Here is a 14,589-nt window from a genome sequence, read left to right as displayed (position 1 = left end):
CATTTACATGATGACTTCATGTGAAGCCTGATCTGACAAAGTTTTACATTTGTTTTTGTAAATTGCTTCATTAGAATATCATATATCCCAGTAGAGAAATGCCTTAATATATGTATCCATTAACTTTTCAGCCCTAACATTACATATTTGGCTGATACTTGTTAATTTAAAACCTACTTAGCTTTTCACACCTGGGGAATTTGGAAAGAACGGTGCATGAGTCATCCAGAATCAACACAAAAATTTGATTTCTCTTTGAAAAAGATTAATGAAAAATGCAAACTAAAAGTCATTTACTGTAAGTTTAGCAAAAGAATGATTTTGGTAGAAACAACTTTTTCATAACCTTCAGTTTTCACATTTTCTCTCAAAACAGCACATACACTGAAAACAAAAATTTCAGATGCCTGTGAAAAGAGACTTATTTCTTAAAGTTTGAGTGAGAATCTGGGAAATAGTAATGCCACTTAAAACATTAGCCTTTTCTAAAAGAATTTTGATATGCCTAAGGAAGTCTGAGATTGCTAATTGAGGTACTATAGCGAGAAAAAAACTAAACCTGGTTAGGGTCAGACCTGACAGTGTTAGTGGTGAATCACTAATGCTCCAAGATGGTATGTGCTTGATGAGACGCTAACCCCAGCTGCACACAAATATCAAGTAGGCTTCCCCTCTTTAATATTCAAAACTTTCAAATATAAAGTTTAGTAGAGATTTTTGTCTTCCAGGTGAGAATAGCATACAGATGGGATATCTGGAGGGACACGAGGAAAGATTGAAACTCATAGACTAATGGAAAAGGTGGCAGGATACCAAAGGTGAACTTTCTGGACATTTATTTTACCTAGAGCTAATTCTGGTCACATGGGTCTTTTGTTGCAAGTTGTAATTATCTTCAATAATAGTTTATTCAATGGATCCACATACTATCATCCAGAAAAAGCTGAACAACCCAGCGTCAGGTGGAGCACAGCACAAGATGTTCACTTCAGTGCCTCACCATTATATTATGATTCAACTATTTCATTACCAGCTATCAAATTATTTTCCTATGTCCGCTGATTATAAGTGAGGAGCTAGGATGGCATAATGGTGCGTGGAAGAGCATATTTGGAATTTAATGCTTCTTGGATACTATGCTAGAATTCAGAGTATATTAGGAAAATACACTAACCAGAAAGATGAGGGAAGATGAAGAGAAAACTGGTGAGAAATGGACTTTCTAATATTTGTATATTAAGTTAAAAGAGATAATGATAAACTATCAAGTGTGCTCAATGCAAATGGTAAAAGAGGACTTTTGAAACAGACGGGGCAATATGTAAGGGGAAGTCTTGAATTAGTTAAAACTATCTCAGCAAAAACTAGTAATATGGGGAAAGGAAAGGCATTCCAAAGACCTCTTCCCTAGGGAGGATGGGGGAAGGAGAAAGAAAAGGATAGGGAGGAGATTATAGTGTTCTTACAGTCTTATTTTAATGGTTGAGGGAATGATGCAATGGAGAGTGAAAGTGCTTGGTTAGAGAAATAGTTATTACCTTGTTATCAAATAGTGGAGAAGTATGTACTTGATTTCTGAATTCAGGAAGAAGGGAATACTCCTTGATGGGTGGGAATTAAAGTAGAACTTCCAAATATCAAGGAGAAAAATTAATAGCAACTTTATCAAATCAAAACTAAAGAAAAAAAGTAAGAAATACAGTAATATAAAATAAATAATAGATATAAAGTAATATGGAGAAACATTCTGTATGCTTTCCTGGGAGGATTTAATATCACAAAATGTCATTTGTCACAAAAACACACTACAAGAGAATTTTTTGTGAAATTAGAAAAAAAAGATCTGAAAGTATATATAAAAATGAATGTCTGAGAGTAGCCAGAAAAACTTGGGGAAAAAAAACAAGTGAAACTTAATTCTCCTAGATACCAAACAATGACATAAAACCACTTTAATTCTGGTATTTACAGTAATATTAATAAAATTGTTAATGGGAAAAAATTAAGAATCTAGAATAGATCCAGGAATAAAGGAGATATATATCTATATATCTACTTACCTACCTACCTACCTCAGTCGCTACCTTCAGTAGGAAAAAAATGAATTATTTAACAAATACAGCAAATACAACTAGTGACACATCTGAAAGGAAATGAAACAAACCTTATCTCGTATCGTGTAGAGAAATATGTGACAATGAGAAAATTCACAAATTTAGTTTGAACAAAGTTAAAGGATAAATAATAGAATTGAAAAGCATTGCATCGTGAAGGACAGATAGAGGGCTAATGTTTGTAATATACATAAAGCTCTTCTAATTTGCCAAGCAGGAAGTATTGAAGAAAAAAAATGACACTTGTTAAGATGGTAAGGCAGACTTCATGGTAATTCAGGTCCATTGATACAGGTATAGGAACCACTGCAATGGGATTTTGCTGTGGGGAGAGGAATTGAGCCCAACTCCGAATACAGGATGGGCAAGTGGGAATGGATAGTCCAGGAGCAGGATGGGGATCTGTGGATAGAAAATTACTAAGAGGAAGCATCAGGGTCAGGAGGAGCCTGGCTGAACCCGCCTAATGTGATCTTTGCCAAAGACAGGCCAAGGTGATCAGACATTACCTGGGGGATAATAAAGGATGAGGAACCTGATCAGAAAAAGGATGGTGGAGGATTCTGGTCAAACTGGGTTCTTGCTAAAACTACATTTTACAAGGCACAAATTGGCCTAGGAGAAGTTCTAGGAGGCTGTCTAAAAGCTTTAGTCAAGCAAAGATCTTTGTGAGAAGTAATCCAATAGAAAAATGATAAAAGACAACGAATGGGAAGAGGCATTTCACAGAAGAGCAAATCTAAATGACCAAATGCTTATAAAAAGATGCTCCAATTCAGTAGTAGTCTGGGAAACGAACATTAAGGCAACAGTAAGATAATGACTTTACATTTATCAAACTGGTGTTAGCAATAGATGTTTAAAATCATAACACCAACTAATGACATGAATATAGGAAAAGGTATTCAAACGTTGAAAATCAAGTTTGTTACAACATTTATGGATATGTACTCATGTTTGGCTTTCTTTTTTCAACTTTGTGTTTGGGCAATTCATTGATATTGTTAAGTGCAGTTGTAGCTTATTCATTCTCATCACCGTACAACATTCCGTTGTGTGAATATACAGTTTACTTATCCATTCTACTGTTAGTAGACCTTAGTATAATTTTGAAAGTGTACCAGTGTATACTCTCATTTGCAGGATACAGAAATACTTGTGGTCCATTCTAACAAAGGTACTTTTGAAACCATGTTTCTGACATTAAAACTCAATGCCCTTTTCCTTTTATGTAAATTTTATTTAAAGGTAAGAACTTGATAACGGTTTTCTCTTATAAATTCCATAAGTCTTGCTAAGATTTTTATTCTTTGTTCATTAAGTGAGGTTCCTTTTTTATACTGGAAAATATATCTGTGCTGAACAGAACTTAGGAGGGTTAGCAGTGTATCAGAAGCCTCATGTAAGTATTCATCTTCACTGAACCCAGCCTCTTCTATTTTTTCTGCATGGGTAAAAAGAATGGCAGTATAATTCTTCCAACCTTGTCCCAGAAGTTCCTAAAAGAGAGAAGAAGTTAAATGGCTATTTTTCTTGGACTATATTCATACTCCAAAGCCAGTAAGGGAGTTACTATGGTCTAACATAAGCAATCAACAGATCTGTATGTCATGTTTCTGACAGCTGATAGATGTACCATGTTTCCCTGAAAATAAGACCTAGCCGGACAATCAGTGTTAATGCAATCTTTTGGAGCAAAAATTAGTATAAGACCCAGTCTTATTTTACTATAACACTGGGTCTTATCTAACATAATATAATATAATAATATAATGTAATATAATAATATAATACTCGGTCTTATATTAATTTTTGCTCCAAAATCCACATTAGAGCTGATTGTCTGGCTAGGTCTTATTTTCGGGGAAACACGGTAATGGGAAGTGAAGATGGGGTCAAATAATGTAAGCAAATGGAGAGAGATGTGTGGGCTTTCTATAAAAAAAGGCTTTAGTTCTTCATTTTGATTGACTATTATAACTTAGGAATACACAACCTCAAAACTGCATATTATCAATGCTGCATATGATACACAGGAGTCTCCTCTTACCTGCTGTTTCACTTTCCGCGGTTTCAGTTACCTGCGGTCAACCCTGGTCCCAAAAGATCTACGTAATTCACCTCATTTATCACATCACATAGGCATTGCATCATCTCATATCATCACAAGAACGGTGAGTACAGTCCAATATGGTATTTTGTAAGAAACGACATTCACATTAACTTTCATTTTTTTATTTTTTTATTATTGTTAATTTCTGTGCCTAGTTTATAAATTAAACTCTCATAGGTATATATGTATAGGAAAAAACATAGTATATGTAGGGTTCAGTACTGTTGTGGTTTCAGGCATCCACTGGGGGTCTTGGAACATACCCCCATGGATAAAGGGGGCTCTTGTATTTACATTTACAACATTCAACAGTCACTCATATTTACCTGTCCACCTGAATCTGTTAGAACCACTTAAGTTCTTTAAGTTAAAGAACCTTGACCAAGGGAATTGTTGCATCTTTTTTTTGTTGGAATGTTGTGTTATCAATAAAAGCATCTTCTAAGGATTTATAATTACATAATCTGGTTACAATCTATTAATCAGATGACATGTAATGGAAAATCTAAGATCAAAATACATTTGGTGATTTGGAACAACTACAAAATATTACTGTGATTCGCATCCTCTTCACATGCTTAGAATCAAACAATTCATTGGATGACTTCTTCTAATGTGGTTGAAAAACACAGAAGACTGGTGTTCCTTTGTTTAGTAATATGTGGAAGTTGGTTATGTAATAAATTCTTGTTTGATTAGTGAAAATAAGCAGATATAAAGCAGAAGTAACAGCATGTGGCAAATTGTTCATGCAATATGAAAGGCATCTAGAAATAACCATGTAACTTTTTGGATATTTCCAAAGTTATATGAAATCATGACAATATGACAGTAAAATAACATTTTCTTCATTCCAAACACTGCCATTACCAAAATATTTCCAAAGCCACTGCAGTTTATAATAGCAAGAAAAATATAAAATGCTTAGGAATAAAACGATGACCTCCCATAATCAGAAGAAAGAAAGAAGGGGAGATCAACTAATATTTAGTGCCAGATGTTATGATAAGCACTTTACATCTTTCTTTTGAAGCTCAACATAATGCTTTGTGTTATGCTTCATTATCTCCATTATGATATGGAGAAACTGACGTATAGACAAGTTAGCACAAATCCATAGAGAGGTATTAGCACAAATTCTGTTTTTAAGAAAAACTTGAAAAAATTGAAAGACAGTTTGGGAAATGTCTTTGTATGTATATCAATGTATATATAAAGGATATATGGTTAGTATTTATAATATAGAAAAACGTAAAAATAGAGAAAAGGAGAGAGGGAGGAAGGAAGGAAGAATCAGGGTATGTAAATTTAATATTAAAATACGGGAATTATGGGACAATATATTTAAAATTAGAAACATCTTGAGACTGTGGTTACCAATTATAACTCTTAATACAGTCTGGCTTTTATCAGAGTTATTTATTTACATATCCATCTCTATAATGTGACCGTGAGCTCTTTGAAGGTAAGGTCTGTGTCTTCATATATTCAATCAAACTCTCATATTCAATTGTAAACTCCCAATATCTTTTATATTAATTTGGAATTTAGACCCTCACCATCATCTCACATAGAAGGTTTAGGGTTTTATTTACTTTATTACTCTTCAGTTTTAAAGCTTAATCTTTGGTACACAAAATTGTACTCTACTATAAAGCTCCTATTTTTTTTCTCTGTAGTTCATTATCATGGATTTGCCTATAGTGTGCACTTTCTATTTTGTGTTCAGAGGGACTCTGTCAAAGAATAGGTCCAGAATTTTTCCTCATATCTCTTCAAAATTTGGCTGCCTGTGCCATAGAATAATTGTATATTTCGTTCTAAAAATGCTCTGCTTTCAAGAAAATCTAAATTGAAGTTTCAAGATCTGTACGTGGGAATGATTATTTTAACAGAAAGATTCTAAACTTTACAAAAGAATTTTTCAGAGATACGTTGGCATATTCTTATGTGCCTTTAAAACATAAATTAGCAAAATTTTAACCCAAGTTTTGAAGAACATAGCTCTTGTGTAAATCTAAGTAAATGTGTAATATCAATATCACATTTTACCTAATAACATAGCAAAATTAGCAGACGTCTTCAGAGTTTGTCATCTATTCAGTATATAGTAACATGTCTCTCCATGGAAGAGAGTGAGAGGGTTGTTGCAGATGTAATAGGTTAAGATAAGGTCATAGGGTGGCCTCTAATCTGTTACGATTGGTGTCCTTGTAAAACACATTTGGGCAAAAACAAGCATACAGGGAGAATGCCATGTGAAACAAGATAGCCATCTATTGGCCAAGGAGAGAATCCTTGGACAGCTAAATCCCTCACTCACAACCCCCAGAAGGGACTAACCTAACTAACATCTATTTTGTATTCCCGGCCTTCAAAACAGAAAGAATAAATTTCTGTAGCTTAAGCCATCAATCAAGTAGTACGTACTTATGGCAGCCTTAGCAAATTAATATAGATGGCTGAAAAACTTAATGAAGTTAAGATAAATAGATCTAGGTGCTAGGAATAAAATGATTCCTGGTCCATTTACATAAGAATCACTTTTGATGCTTGCTAAAAATGCATCAGAATCTTTACGATGGAACCTGGGAATTTGAATTTTAAAAAGCACGCCAGCAGATTTATTCTTTCTGCAAATAATTATTGAGGGTCTACTTTGTTTCAGGGACACAGTGGAATCAGACAGATACATGTCCTGCTTATATCAAGTGGAGATTCTTCTGTATTAACACCTAGAGCTGAGGAAGACAGACAGAAAAAAAAATTTTCAATTTGTTGTAATTGCAAGTGTTGTGCTAGAAAATATATTGGCGCTATAGGGGCAGACATTTAGCCCCGTTTGGGGTGGGAGTGGGAAGTGAGAGTAAAGGGAGAAATCAGGAAAGTTTGTCACATGTGATGATGCTTTGAGCATAAGAATTAACAAGAGAATTATCAGGCAATAAAGACATACCAAGCAAGAGAGTGAGCATTATAGGGGTTTATATAGTATTGGGATTTTCTTTCTGTCCAGCTACTGATGTTTCTTCATTCTTTATAAGTTTCTCAAATTTGAGCTACATCTGATATTCACCCAGTACATTATTGATGTGTTCATATTGCATAATATTGAAACATGACAGACAAGTTAACAAATAGTGACTGCCCTTAACCTCTTGAGTGCTACCCCAAAATCCACACTCTCAGTATTGGTTTATGCATGGACAATATTTGCCATTAAATATTTTCAGAACATCACTATAATAAAAATGTGTGCAAACAAATTGTTTGACTCAAGTGGTCCTTCCCTGAATTATATATTACAACAGAATTCTTCTCTTACTAGGTTAGTACTTGCTGCATTAAATGATATAACTTTCACAGTATGTCTTTCTTTAGTTCCTGGTTTTCTGCCCTGTAACAGTAACATGTTCCCTACGTGTCTCCAACATATACTTTAATATGATTCAGGGATAATGAGTTAAAGCACCTAAGGATAATAGATTTGCAAGCTCAACACCACTTATGAGTCCATATGTTCAGCCGTTGGGAAGTTTTTACATGTTGATAATTATTTATGAAATCATGCTCATGTCCTGAACTGTGAGAGAAATTGCACTTTTGAATTACTGCCCAAAATAGAAGAGAGTGGTTGATTTAGCTTATAATCTTTAGATTGATTTTTGGCCGGAAAATAGTTGAATATTTGAAAGTAGTGTCGCTTGGTGTATAGTCATCATGTTAGTGGCCAAACGTGTTCTCTACGGACCCAGGGAAACAATCGCAGTTGATTGATACCTCACATAAAAATCCAAGAGCAAGATAAGTTAATGTAAGTTATCTGGTGTTAATAATTTAAATATAGTACTAAGCTAGATGGAAAATTTACAATCAATCATGAATTGTTTGGTTTCAGACTGCTAATGGGTATGAGTCCATCTAGTCCTTTTGGGACAACTAGTTAGGATATAAACTTTGTTTTCCAGGAATTATGTTCATTTTCCCAGGACCTCACCAGCCCTGCCCCATTTGTTTGTGGTTGATGAAATCATAGCATCTGGACTTTTTAGGGGGAAACTTTAAAAAAAGCCAACTATTACATCAACTGAGAAAAAAAAAAGTTATCATGGAACAGGAGGACAGTAAGGACCATTCTTTATAGTTCATGCTATTCCCTTACTCTCATCACACTTAAAACGCCACATTTTCCTTCTCAGAGAGCCAAAGCTGAATTTGATAAGACCTCGTTAGTCAAATTCAGAGAATTTTCAACCTTTGAGATTATTTGTCCAAATTACCTTATTTTACAAATGATGATATTGAAGCCTTGCAATGTGAAGTGGCTCGGCCAAAGCCACATGGCTGGCTGTTGGCAGGCCTGGCCTGTAGCATAGGTCCCTGGCCTGCCAGGCCCATGTCCTTCCCACTAACTTGGGGCTTCTCAGTTTAGCTTTACTAAGCCAGTGAATTTTCTTCCCAGAGTTTTTTTCTAAATAAGGAAGTTCTTATAAATCAGGGCGATGGAAGTTTGATTTCACTCTTAACTTTCTTCTGAAGCCTGGCAAAATAGTCCAAAAGAAGTCTACAAATAATATGTCCTAATTTTAGGATAAGACAAATTCTAACAATAAAATAATCATGACCATAGCAAATATTGATTGTACACTTGCCATGTGCCAGTGCCTGAGTTAATTTACTATTATGTGAATATGACATTAATCCCAAAAGTAACCCAGTAGACACTATTATCTTTCCCAATTTACCAATGAAGAGATTGAAATTACATGCCCAAAGTCACAAGGCAAGTAAGCAGCTAAACAGGAACTTGAACACAGGTATAACTTACTCCAGAACCCATGCTCTTAACCTCTGTAATTGTTGCTTGTATGTAATATGTTGCTCATGTCTAGTAGTTCATTTGAATGGTACTCAGCACAATCTGGGTAGTGATGGCAATAAAAACCATAGTCATTTTCTGCGAACCCACTGTGAACCTACTGTAAGTCAGGCATGATGACAAGCACATTATATTTACTCAATACAATCCTCAGAACTCTTTGCATAGGTAAAATTATCTCCATTTTATAAGTGAGGAACCGAAGCCGAGAAAGTCTTAGTAACATTTATAGTCATATACCTAGAATTATACAGCAAGGCTTATTTTTCAACTAAATTCTATCAAACAACTATGAGTAAGCTGATGACCTGTGTTTAATATTTTGCAGACCTTGCATTGGCTTTTCTAAGCCTTTTGATACCCGTCCACCTATAACATCAACAGTCGAGTTGTTCATTGTAAATAAAAAAAAAATACATGTTTGAGGCCTGATTGTATACAGGAACTATACCTGATACCCTGATAGTGGGAAGAACATGGACTTGAGTCAATTCCCGATTCAGTCTCTAATGTTGTTTGGCTGTGTGCTAGCATTTCCCTTAAGGTGGCATTATATCTGCCCTGATCCATTATTTGTGGAGTTTTTTGAACATTCAAATGTTACTCAGATAACATTCAGATGAATCATTTCCTTTTCCTCCCCCAATTTTGGAGAGACTCTTCACTGTCATCTCTAGCATTTTGCTGTAAATTAATAAAGTCCTAGCCTAAATAAAAAGTGAACATTTAAAGAAGTGTTTCAGTTATCACAGCTGACATCATGTAATGCCTCTGTAAAATATTAGAGCACAAATTGAGAGAGATATTTAAAAGGACAGCTGGGAGGTACAGGAAACAAGGGGTCACTTCTCAAGCATGGACTTTACAGACGTCTTCTATGGCACACATCTGTGCCCCCAGAAAAGGGGAAAGGAAAGAGGTGAAGGCAGACGTTCTGTTCGCCATTTTGCATGAGCCAGGAAAAAAAAAATCCAGGGTGTGTCTGAAACAAGAGGACCTTAACAACTCTTTGCTCCTTCCTAACAGCTGTGGGTCCTGTTGAATATTTAGACGTTCTGCAGCTGCTCCCAATCTGTGAGCACATCCAGATGGCTGCCACCAATATCCGAGGCACCTTCAGGAAGAAGGTCATAAACAGCCAGTCTGTGCTTACTAAGGTGATGTTCAACCAAAGAGCATGGTGAAGCCCAAAATAGGACTGCAGTGTCCCCAGGGGTAGTGAGCCCCTCAGTGTTACTAAGTATTGGCTGCTGCGTTCTCCTGGGAGAGAACTTATTTACTCTCAAAAAACATATAAGGCATCTGAGTTTGGCCCTAGCTCGTCTCCTCTCTGCCTTCAACTCCTGAATTGGACACTACTTAAGGAAGGCAGCCATAAGAGAAAGCTGTGTGTCAGACGCCATTTTTAAAAGATCATAGATATATAGGAATCAAATTCACTTCTATAAAAAAAAAAATCGGGGTTGTAAAATTGTTCTATATCCTAAAACTGGAAAAATCTATTTTCAAAGTGTATGTCTTTTAAATACCCTTTTTGGCTCAGCATAGGACTAGCACAGAGAAAAATTGGGAGACATATGGAAAGAGTCAAGTTAGTTTGAGAAATATTTGTTTATGCGTTTACTGAATTTACTGAACTACATCCATCTATAGCTTAAACTAAATGTTTACTATCAGCTTTAAATGAGTTTTAAAAACTATTTAAAAATTACACTGATGGAAAACTGCAGATTTCTCACCAGAAATATTGTTTGAAATGCCAGGCTTTAATAGTTTGGGGAGGTTTATGGGTTTTCTTAGATTCCACATTGTTTCTTAATTGCAATCATCTTCTCTTTTTCTTTGCCTTTGTACAGCATGTCCTTGATTTTTCAAGAGTTGATGAGGATTATTTTTCATATACTTGTCACCCTAATTTTTTCCACTAGTTTCTTGTGATTACACATATGGCTTGTTTTTTGTTTTTCTGTGTGTTTTTTTCCCCCCCCATTTTTAGAAACATGCACAGTTACTGAAAAATAAAACGCGTGTCATTTAAAACAATCTTATGCCTTTACTACTTAAAGAGAAAAATACCTTTCTTTAAAGCAAAGTATGCTGTCCTTCTAAGTGAAACAGATCCCACATCAGCATGATTAGAGACTAGACCAAAAACAGAGTAGCATTTAGAAAAATTCTTCTTCAGTGAAAAATGTCTACTATCTATTCTCCTTGTAGTTTACCTATGGAGCTTCTAGTAGAAATGAGTTCTCTGAGCTCAGTGACTTAATGAGGCTACTGAGTAATACTGGTCACATCGAACACTTAAATTTGGGTGGCCCCAGACTAGAGAATCAAGAAATTGAACAGAATGGAGCAGATCAATGAGCAGTTTCCAGGAACTGGTGGTGGTATATGGGCCTTGCTCATGTATGTATACATACTATATGCAGGTATTACTCCCTCCATCTCCTAGCTGGGGCCATATCCAGGACCTTTGCCCTCTCCCCATCTTTCTTAGACTGGCTGAATAAGCCTCCAACTTAGGGACTTAGAATAAATGAACAAACAACAGGGATGGACCACTCAACAAAGATGACATGTATCATTCAGGCTCACTCTGAGGTTCCTGTGGTTTTCTCATGGTTGGAATGGATCAGTTACTGACCCTACAGACGAGGCAAGCAAAGCATCTGAAATTCCTGATTTCTTTCCTATAAATAAAGCTGAGATCTCTCCTCACTGTTTCCCATGATGGAAGTCTCAGTGGAGTCTCCTTTCCCCCTAGTCACACATTACACTGCATTGGCACTTAAAGCATTGTCTTATATTTGTCTCTTCTAGACTCTAAGCGTTTTGAGGGCAGGGTCATATTATTCTCAATCATGAAGGTCTGTGCAGGTACTTTTTACCGTGGTCAATGACTGAATCAGTGAATGAACACCTATTTGTTGGTGAACTGTAAGAGCTTTTCTTCTTGATGTTGAATGGATGCAAGTCAGTATTTTACTTCAGTGTTTCTGAAACTTGACTGCTTTTAAGAAATACGTGGAAAGTTTATGCAAATGCAGATATGTAGGCTTCACTCTTAAAGTGCAGATTCATCCAAGTCCTACTGTAGGTTTCAATAGGACTTGGATGAATCTGCACTTTTAAAAAGTCCAATTGATTCTGATGCCGATAGTCTGGGGACCACATTTACAAACTTATTCAGGCTCACGGTTCTTAGGAGTTTGAAACTTAGTTAACCTCTGAAGTTTAGTGCCTCATTTCTTTTTTTCTTTTTCAGTGACCCAATTGTAAAATTGAATGACTGAATTCCTCTAAAGAAATTTGTAAAAATGATTCAGATTCTTGGTGGGAAAATCAAGTAATTTTTACCAACTATTGCTATGTGACTGACACTTGTTTCAGATGACTTGTTTTAAATGTGCTTTAAACATGAAAAATTTTAAGCAGTTTTTTCAGAATAATGTCCTCCAAATGGGCATGACAGCACTCATGTCATTGCCATTTTTGTATTACCTGGATCAGCCGCACTGGGGATGATATCTCCTCTCCGCAGAGAGGCACGTCTGCTCTCTGCACCAGCAGTGCGAGATGGAGACCTTCTTGCCCAAAGTGCCGTGCCAGGGCCTCCTTGACCGTCTGTTTCACATGGTCCTCGCTCAGCCTGCTGTGTGGACAACCTGGAGTGTCCAACACCTGGACCTGCAGGGTGACCTCTTGCCCCGCTCGACGCATGAAGCCATGGAGGTGAGAACTGCGGCCCAGACTGCAATCTTTGGTCACAGAACCTGGAGCAAAGCTGCTGTGGAAGTCAGTGCTTCCCAGAAGAATGTTCCCAGCAGAACTTTTTCCACTCTGAGTCAGGCCAAACAGGGCCAAGTTGATGATCATCTTGTTGGAGTCCGTCATGGCTGTTGGTAAACAAAAGCTCAGCATAAGCATGTGGGCTTCGAAGTTCACCCCATGAAAAGCTTCTTACCTGGTCTGGAGCGTTCTAGGCATTACCTGTAATCTGTTTTCCCCTTGCAGTGACCAAAGCATGGAGGAGTGTTTCACTAACGTGGAGACACCCCAGTGACAGAGGGGAGATTGAAATAATATCTCTAGTTGCAATGGGAGAGGAGAGAGAAGTCTGATACAGATAAGGAAGGGAGGAAGAAGCAAGAATTGCAGGAAAATGAGGGGCAGGGGGGGACAAATTACGTGAAGATAATGTAAACCATGTTTAGGAGGAATATGGTAAATCATCAGTGTGGTAGGTGAGTTGGTTTAGGAATGGGTGCTGAGCTTCCAGAGTTCAAAGCTAGCAGCAGTATTTCAAAATTATTCTCTCTTGGCAAAGTAAGAACAGAACAGTGGGAGAAACAGCCCTTCCTGCATTTTAAACAATGTCTCCCACCTCCCCGTCTTTACACTGCTTCAATACACAAGTGGCATCTGCAAAAAATCATCTTGCCTGATTTCCTGAGTGCTTCTCTTCTCTAAAACATGAATAATGTTAAAGAAGACTTCTGTTTCCGTTTACTTTTTTTTTTTAATAACCAGGCAACATTCTGATGCAAATGAGAACTACTTGTAATTTGTTTTGAAATAATTATTAAATCATCTCCATGGCACACCACGGTAAAGAATTAAGTCCAGGATATTGTGCAGCTCAGGAGGGAGGAGAGCCTTGGGAGACTCTATGCCATTCACAATACCCCTGAATTGTAGTCAGTCTTTTGTGCAAAGCATAAGCCCCTTCGAGCAGTATAAGGTCATCGATCATTTTCATTAGATCAATTAGACAGTGCTACTGGCCAATTGCTAAAAGTGCTCAACTGCTGATTGAGAAACAAAGACATGTAATACTGCATATTTGTTATTTTTCCTTATAACTTGTACTTTTATTATATAGATGCATGTACCTCTGGCCTTTCTTGTCCTCTAATGTCCCTCACCCCAGTATCCCTAGACCCTAACATGAACACCTTGAAGGAGCCTCACACCCCCATACAAAAATAACTCATTTTCGGGGTCGCTCAAGGTGACCCCAGCTCACCCACCTAATTCAGCTGTGTCAGTTGTACCTTAGTAACTCAGATTTTGTTTTGTTTTGTTTTTAATCCTGACTCGGATGCGTGATTGAAAAAATAATAATTATGGACTCCCAATCCATTTGCTGTATGTTACATACCTTTTCCAATGTTAAAAATTCTTTTTCCACAAAAGACTTCCCTCAAGCTGGTGCAGTTGTTCTTTAGTACGAACTTTAGCCTTTTGATGTCATTGTACCACTCTGGGACTGACACTGTATGTTATTTTATTTAGTTAATCTGTTACCAGAATCCTCTCTGTAAATGATTAGTTGTCTTTCTCTGATCAGCACTTAGTTTTTTATGTCACTTGACAGACCTGTAATTTCAATAAGTACTTCCTTAAACTTCTATTTCCAGGATTAAATTCTTTGTTTCAGGGCACAGTTAATAGATAACGATTTATGTTTCAGGGCATTG

General features: G+C 36.6%; 1 protein-coding gene across 2 annotated transcripts; it reads right to left on the bottom strand.

Annotated features, from left to right (window-relative positions):
- Positions 1–1,965: 1,965 nt before the first annotated feature.
- GIMD1 (GIMAP family P-loop NTPase domain containing 1) lies at positions 1,966–14,362 on the bottom strand. 2 transcript variants are annotated; one of them, XM_019738885.2, is made up of 3 exons: positions 14,271–14,362; positions 12,611–13,005; positions 3,042–3,613 (listed from the first exon to the last, which is right to left on the bottom strand). In XM_019738885.2, the coding sequence occupies exons 2-3, from the start codon at positions 13,001–13,003 to the stop codon at positions 3,353–3,355; spliced, it is 654 nt and encodes a 217-aa protein (XP_019594444.2). In that variant the 5' UTR covers positions 13,004–13,005; positions 14,271–14,362; the 3' UTR covers positions 3,042–3,352. The 2 variants fall into 2 exon arrangements, with proteins under 2 accessions (XP_074178820.1, XP_019594444.2); XM_074322719.1 differs by lacking the exon at positions 14,271–14,362 and having other exon boundaries at positions 1,966–3,613; positions 12,611–13,030.
- Positions 14,363–14,589: the final 227 nt, after the last annotated feature.

Source organism: Rhinolophus sinicus, linkage group LG02, assembly GCF_036562045.2.
Source record: "Rhinolophus sinicus isolate RSC01 linkage group LG02, ASM3656204v1, whole genome shotgun sequence".
Classification (NCBI taxonomy): domain Eukaryota; kingdom Metazoa; phylum Chordata; class Mammalia; order Chiroptera; family Rhinolophidae; genus Rhinolophus; species Rhinolophus sinicus.
Note: the sequence above shows the minus strand (reverse complement) of the source record. Positions and strands in the feature narration are given on the sequence as shown.